This window comes from Cucurbita pepo, chromosome 14 (genome assembly GCF_057944985.1).
Source record: "Cucurbita pepo subsp. pepo isolate OVF chromosome 14, ASM5794498v1, whole genome shotgun sequence".
Lineage (NCBI taxonomy): Eukaryota > Viridiplantae > Streptophyta > Magnoliopsida > Cucurbitales > Cucurbitaceae > Cucurbita > Cucurbita pepo.
This window is the reverse complement of record NC_141811.1, coordinates 11,156,895-11,164,819: the sequence shown is the minus strand read 5'-3', so window position 1 is coordinate 11,164,819 and position 7,925 is coordinate 11,156,895. Positions and strand designations below refer to the sequence as shown.

Below are 7,925 nucleotides of genomic sequence, written 5' to 3'. Positions count from 1 at the left end.
TTTTCATTCCACTTTGAGCCTAAGCTCTCATGGTTTTGCTTTGAGCTTACCCAAAAGGCTTCATACCAATAGAGTCGAGCCTCGACTAAGGGGAGGCGTACTTTGTTTGAGGGGAGGTGTTGGATGAAAGTGTCCCACATTGGTTTTGTTGGACATTCGAGGATTCACACGACTAAGTTTAGGAAAAATATAAATTCTCATGATTTGTATCCAAAAATAAGTTCGAAATTGAATTTAATTGGATCAATACTTCTTTGGATAAGGGAGATTGAAGCAAAACAAAGCACGGGTAAATTAAAAGGTATTCCCATAGCAATTGGGATTATGGATTTTAAGTATGCAGAGTTGTATGGGTCTATAGTAGGCAAGAAAATCACCCGTTTGATCTCGTATGCTACAAATCCAATTGTAAGTGATCTCAATATCAAATAACTCAACATGAAAAATCAACACAAAATCAAAACTTTATTCCTCTTCATTTATAAATACAAAAAAGGAGAACCCTTTGTTCACTCCAAATTTATTCTCTAGAACGTAAAAGAAAACTACATAATTAAATATCTTCCTCAAACGATCATCTTTTGTAGAAATAGCTTACGCTCACGAAGGACAAATAAGAGGTTTTTGTATCCCAGTAACAACCGGTTTCACATTCGAACATTCAGATACAACTGGACCGTCACGTCCAGTATAAGTGATATCAATGTCAGATAACTGCACATCTTCACATGGATAAGCAGCACTACACAAAAGCTTCACAGCAACTGCAGTACCAGAACTACCTCTAATATTCTTGAAACTCACCTTACTTATCTTGATTTTCGACGGAATCTGAAAAAACATCAAATAAACACAATTTTAATGAAATTATTTCTAATTAAAATAAAATAAAGAAAATAAAAGATTTCGTAATTCCAGTACCTTCCTGTTACATTTGTTGTATGGACAGTATTCTTGATCCACAATAATTGGATTTTGGACGTCAACCAAAGTTATATCTTCATAGTGCATATCAGTAACCGATCCAGTAGCAGGAGAAGCTGGCCATGTTTTGATCCTTAGGCCATTTGTTGTACCAATTAATTTACAATTTTTGACATAAAGCCCAGCAACCGGTTCTTCAACAAGATATTGTCCTAGACTTCCTACGCTTATGCCGTGTCCAGGTCCACACGTCACGTTCGTAACTGTTACCTGTCTGCTTCCATCTCCGAGTGAGATACAATCATCACCAGTACCAATAACTGAATTGATGATATTAACTTCATCACAACGACCCATGTGAATTCCATCACTATTAATACTATTCCCCGGTGCATTTATAGTCACGTGGTCGAAAGTAAGATTCTTACAACCTAGGATATTGACATGAAAATTCTTGCTGTCTTTTGACGTTATGTCCCTCACAATTGAATCTTTTACAAAGCTGAACTTCAAACTCTGTAAAAAAAACGATCATGCATGAGTATAAACAATAAATTAAAATTTGCAAATGGTTAATTTAAGTGTATTTACCATTGGAATTCTTGCACACTTGGGGTTTTTATGGCAATCGTTACTTGCCCAAGCTTTTTGTCCTTGTCCATCAAAAACTCCGCCACCTGTTAATGAAATTTTGTCGACATATCTGAACTGAATCCAACCATCACCTGTTATATCTACGGGTGCCATTATTGTTCCTTGCACGACAATATCAATTGGACTCTTGCAAGGACCAAGCATTGTGATTACACCTAACGTGTAAGTCTCTTTTGGAATAATTAATTTACTTTGAATCGGTGAAGCACAAGCGTCCTTCCATGCCTTTTCTAGAATCTGTTAAAAAATCACGAACATAATTAGAAAAGATTTATCATCGTAAAAATATCTAAACATCGATATATTTGATATTAGTTTTTACCTGAGTTATATCAGCATTAGGCTTAGCACCGTATGTTGTTACGTCAAAAACTCCATCACTTGATTGAGCTGTTCTTATAGAAACGTATAATAGTAACACGAACGATAGAGTTATCGACTTCATGTTCATACCCATCTTCTTGTTCTTCGTTTTTCTAGTTTTGTTTTTTTTGTTTTTTGTTTTTTTTTTTCTCTTGTTTTTGGAAATTGTTTGTGTGAAATGCTTGAATGTTCCCTTTAGCATTTGAAGTATTTATATGAAAAGAAGAGAACTTTGCTATTATTAGCTTTCTTCTTTCTCCACTTATACTTAACTAATTGTGCTATTCTTTCGTATGATTAAGCATTTACCTCACTAAATTTTATTCCATAAATTTCTCTCTATTTTGAAAAATTGTTAGGTTTCATATTGTTTTGGTTTATTATAGATGAGGAATTTAATTATATTTCAATTCACATTTATATTTTAAATTATTATGGTTTAGGGTTTAGGTTTTTAGATTCAATTGTGGTAAGATTTAATAAAATTTCTTAGTCTCGTACTAAAAAATTATATTTCTTAACTTGTTAAACGTGAATTTAATTTAAAAATCTTGGAGAGGGAAATGAGTGTGAGCGAGAATGCGCGAAAGGGTGTGGATTGTGAGATCCCACATGTGTTGAAATGACAGCTAGCGAGGATGTTGGGCCCCAAAGGGGATAGATTGTGAGATCCCTCCTCCGTTGAAATGAGTGCTAGCGAGGATGTTGGGCCCCGAAGGGGGTGAATTGTGAGATCCCACGTCAGTTGAAATGAGTGCTAGCGAGGATGTTGGGGCCTGGATGGGGTGGATTGTGAGATCTCACATCGGTTGAAAGGAGTGCTAGCGAGGATGTTGGGGCCCGGAGGGGGTGGATTGTGAGATCCAACATCGGTGATGTTGGGCCCCGATGAGGGTGAATTGTGAGATCCCACATCGATTGGAACGAGTGTCAACGAGGACACTGGGACTCAAAGGGAGTGGACGCTAGGCCCCAAAGGGGGTGGATTTCTAGATGAGTCGTTGCACTAACTTAAATATTTTTTAAATAATATATTATATATATATAAATAAAGAGTCTTATTAAACCATTGACCAATGAATTTTTCATAAATTCCAACCAGCAGACCGTACACATTATAAAAGCTTGAAATTCAAATTTTATTTTATTTTGTTCTCAACCAATATTTAAATTACTTATTTTTCTTATCTGATTAATTGTCTAATAAAAAATGAAAACTTGGGCCTTAAGAGGTACTCTAAAGCCGCCAATATAAGTAACGGGTCAAGGTCGGACTTACATAAATTTATAACCCTAAGTATTAATCCCATTTTTCAAACATCCACTTATTCCATTGTTCATTTGACTCAATAATCTAACCTATTCAGACTGTTCAATTCAAATTAAGATTAGATTAATTTTTTTCAATTTAGATCGGGTTCAGTTTATGAGTTGACATTTTTCTAGTCGAGTCATCCAGACGAACTCGTAGAATTACAACCCAACTCAACTTTACCGTAATGTTTAATCTATATATACTCTACATCTACCAGTAAAGTTTAAATTAAAGAAATTAATTAGATTAATCTAACCCACTTAACTTTGCCCTCGTTTGATAACACTCCCATTTAAAATTTATGATATATGTTAAAGATATTTAGTAATAAATTATAGTTTACCATATATACAATATATAGATATTTCTCTTCTTATATATACTTTATTATAAGGTAAATATATAGATATTTCTCTTCTTACTCAAGTATCTTTTCATTTATTGTTATTTCTGTTTATTACTCTTTTCATATCTTGGTAGATTAAGCAAACATTATTAGTATAACATATAGTTTATTGTTTAGTTTTATAAATGCTTCATTCATATTTAATTTAATGTAATTAACATTCCAAATTACTCAATGCATAAACCAAAATTTATTGTGTCATGTCTCCTATTAACTCACCTAAACTCAATTAGATTCATTAACCACTTCCGTAAAAATTACTATTCTTTTTTAATTTTATCCTATCATCCTTCATGTTTTTGTTTTTTGATATAATTACAAGAATACTCGTAAATTTCGTCTTTACTATACAATATTACTCTTTTGACCTCTCATATTATCCACTATGTGCAATAGTCCAAATCCATCGCTCACAGATATTGTATTCTCTAGAATTCCCGTTAAAGTTTTTAAAATGCGTCTACAAGGAAGAGGTTTTCACACCCTTTATAAAGAATGCTTCGTTCCCCTCTCTAACCCATTCGAGGCCCAGCATCCTTGCTAGCACACCACTCGGTGTCTGGCTCTGAAACCATTTGTAACAGCCCCGAACTAGGAGAGCTTGTCCTCTTTAAACTTTTCATTTCGAGGTTACCCTCAAGGTTTTTAAAACGCATTTACTAGAGAGATGTTTCCACACTCTTTATAAAGAATGTTTCGTTCCCCACTCTAACCGATGTTAGATCTCACGATGCATATTATATTAATAACTAAAATCTTATAAAACTCATATATTAAACATTCACAAGTCACAAGCATCACTGATATCAGTTACAAATATCAAATATTCTTCATTTTCATAATAATCTTAAAAATCGAGTAGATTATAGTTGAGTTGTAATTCTATTTTTTGGCTTGTCGAGCATAGGCTCACCAGCTAGTTTGCACGCCACTGGGCCACTTTCCTTATCCGGTGGGCATACTCTGGGAGCCCCTTAGGCCGGACACCCGCTAGAACTAGTAACCGTCATGGCAGCATTATGCAAAGCATTACGATCGCTATCCTGCCATTGGATGTACGCGTCCGTACCCTCGTGATGGGATAGGGGTATCCCCCCAAATGCATGAGCACACATAATGCATGAGGTCCCAAAACTTTTCCATTTTCATTATCCTTTAATACAACCCCGCTAGCATTATGTATATATCATATCAATTTTCATATCCTTTCAGATATCGTTCATTATTCATATCATATCGTTTCTCATTCTTCAGTTCTGAAATCATCTCAAATCATACATAATTCTAACGGGGTTATATTTCATGCCATTTATCGTGACTTCATGTCATTCATATCATGTTGTATACACACAATTTAAGAGACCTAACATAACGTTCTATGCTTTTAACATAACATTTCATCATATACACATCATACCATGACATATTGCATCACAATGTATCATATCATAAACAAGTCATAACGCAAACACTTCGTAGTCCTATCGTTCTCTAACTTATCATAGCCTTAACGTTCTTATACCTATCACAGACATATCACTACGTGAACGTACCTTAGTCATACAATCACAAGAACGTATCCTAACGTTATCGTTCTATCAATCCTAACGTTATCGTTCTATCAATCTATCACAAACCTATCCCTTTCTACCCGTAACCTAACCACATTCTTCCGTCAATCTCTCTTATCCATATCTCTCCGGTATGTAACCTAACCTTAACGTTTCATGAACGTATTTTACTCCTCTCGTTACATTTTGTTTTGTGCACCCTTCTCGTATCCTATCTCAAACATGTCCTTGAACACATCGTACCGTAATTATTATCATATAATTCACATATTATAACATATACATAACATATAAGAAGCATATCGATCCACAAACAATTCACACATATCAATATATATATGACACGTGCAGAACCACGGGGCACGTGTCAACATCAAATATAACCATGCCGATAGTAAGGCCACTTACCTAGCTAGCTTAAGTCGTTGTCACGAATATATCTTTAATGAAATTTCGATTCCGTCCTTTGAAATCCGAGTCAACCTATGTGAGCACATGACATCAGTTTCAAGTTTGAAATCTACAAAATTATTTATCTAATTTACATTGGTCCATTGTTAAAAGTCTTGAAATGTTATATATCTATAATTATATTTTTATTAAAAAAATCTTATTTTTCATGGTTACTGTTGTATAAAGAAGTAGATACAACTATTTCAAGTTATTCTCGGCTTTACTACTCTCTATATTTACCCTATGTATTTACCTTTCTCTATATATTTAGTTTGTGGTTTTTAATTCCTTAATCTTCTTTTTTTATTTGCTGCATTTTAATTTTGTTCTCATGTATTTCAAAATCTTGTTTTTTTTATCCGCTGCCTTTTAATTCTGTTCTCATGTATTCCAAATTTATCTCTGTTTCCAAATTTTTCCTTACCTAAGTGTTTCCTATTCACAAATTTTGTTGGCCATTCTATTTTTAATCTATTCATTTGGCTACTAATATAAATTTAATCTAATATTACTAATCTGACCTGATTTACTAGAATTAGTATAAACGATTGACATTTAGTTTCTAACTCAAGGCTAAACATTTGTAATAATTCAATCGAGATCTAACAATTGGCTGTGATTTCTAAAAAAAAATAGGATAAAAGAAAATTAAGATTTAATATATACCTTAGATCAGATCTATCTTCAAATCTAATAATTGAACGAAGGTCTAACTATAATTGGCTGTGATTTCTAAAAAAAGTAGGATAAAAGAAAATGAAGATTTAATATATACCTTATTAATTAGATTTATCTTCATTGACAATTATTTTTCTTATTGTTCAGATCTATCTTAACCTAAATTGTAAATCTGACAATCAGTTTTCTTATTGATAAGATCTATCTTCACGTAAATCTGACAATTATTGTTCTTTCGTAAATCTGACAATTATTGTTCTTCCGTTTCTTTTTTGTTGTAGTAACTATTACTTTCGGGTTGAGGAGAGATAATTGTGGGAAGGGATTGAGCAATATAATAGAGAAGTAAAAATTGTAAATATCGGTATTGTACTTCAAGTAGGCGACAACATTGCTCGTATTTACGGTCTTGATGAAGTAATGGCAGGTGAATTAGTCGAATTTGAAGAGGGTACTATAGGCATAGCTCTAAATTTAGAATCAAATAATGTTGGTGTTGTATTAATGAGTGATGGTTTGCTGATACAAGAGGGAAGTTCTGTAAAAGCAACGGAAGAGAAGTGGGAGAAAGGTTGTTTTTTTGTTTATTTATTTATTTATTTATTTATTATTATTTTAACCATTTTTTTATAATTATTTTTATTTTTTTATTTAATTATTTATTATTTTATTTTATTTTTTTGGGCTATTACAATAAAATTGGATATTCTAATATGAACTAAGACATTAATTAAAGAGTGGATGATAATTTGGAGCTTTTATATTTCATTAATGTATTAATCAGGGTCATAAAACATGAAAGTTATAACTCTTTGAATGACTCATCAAATAACCAACAAAATAATTCCTCCATTTTCTCATTGGATGTAAAGTAAAAACGAATTCCATTGTAGAGCCGTATATACTGCACAAAAGATGGTTGTTAAAGCCATCTTCTTTATTCTCTTTGACTCATCGTGATCAATCGAGATAGAGATTTTGAGGTTTCATATATGTCATGAAAGGTGATTTTCATTTTGAGGTTCCACATACATCATACTTGAAGTTAATTTACAAACATGATCGATCTAATTTCTAAAGTGATTCAAATCTCAAAGAAATCTCAAACAAATGTTGATACTCGTTCAACAAGGTGATCTAAATCTTATTTTATTTTTTTCATTCAGAGGAGGAACTTTATAAAGATCGTATTGATTCAAGCACGAATAAATTATTGATTCAAGCACAGGTAAATTAAACGGTATTCCCATAGCAATTGGGATTATGGATTTTAAGTTTATGGAGGGTAGTATGAGATCTGTAGTAGGCAGAAAATCACCCATTTGATCTCGTATGCTATAAATCCAATTGTAAGTGATCTCAATATGGGCTAACTCAACTACTTCACATGAAAAATCAACACAAAACCAAAACCTTATTCCTCTTCATTTATAAATACAACAAAGGAGAACCCTTTGTTCACTCCAAATTTATTCTCTAGGATGTAAAAGAAAACTGCATAATTAAATCTCTTCCTCAAACGATCATCTTTTGTAGAAATAGCTTACGCTCACGAAGAATG

At 32.8% G+C, this 7,925-nt stretch overlaps 1 protein-coding gene across 1 annotated transcript; it reads right to left on the bottom strand.

Moving 5' to 3' along the window:
• Positions 1 to 439: 439 nt before the first annotated feature.
• LOC111810493 (exopolygalacturonase-like) lies at positions 440 to 2,076 on the bottom strand. Its single transcript, XM_087117353.1, has 4 exons — positions 1,901 to 2,076; positions 1,516 to 1,815; positions 922 to 1,440; positions 440 to 831 (listed from the first exon to the last, which is right to left on the bottom strand). The coding sequence occupies exons 1-4, from the start codon at positions 2,033 to 2,035 to the stop codon at positions 601 to 603; spliced, it is 1,185 nt and encodes a 394-aa protein (XP_086973479.1). The 5' UTR covers positions 2,036 to 2,076; the 3' UTR covers positions 440 to 600.
• Positions 2,077 to 7,925: the final 5,849 nt, after the last annotated feature.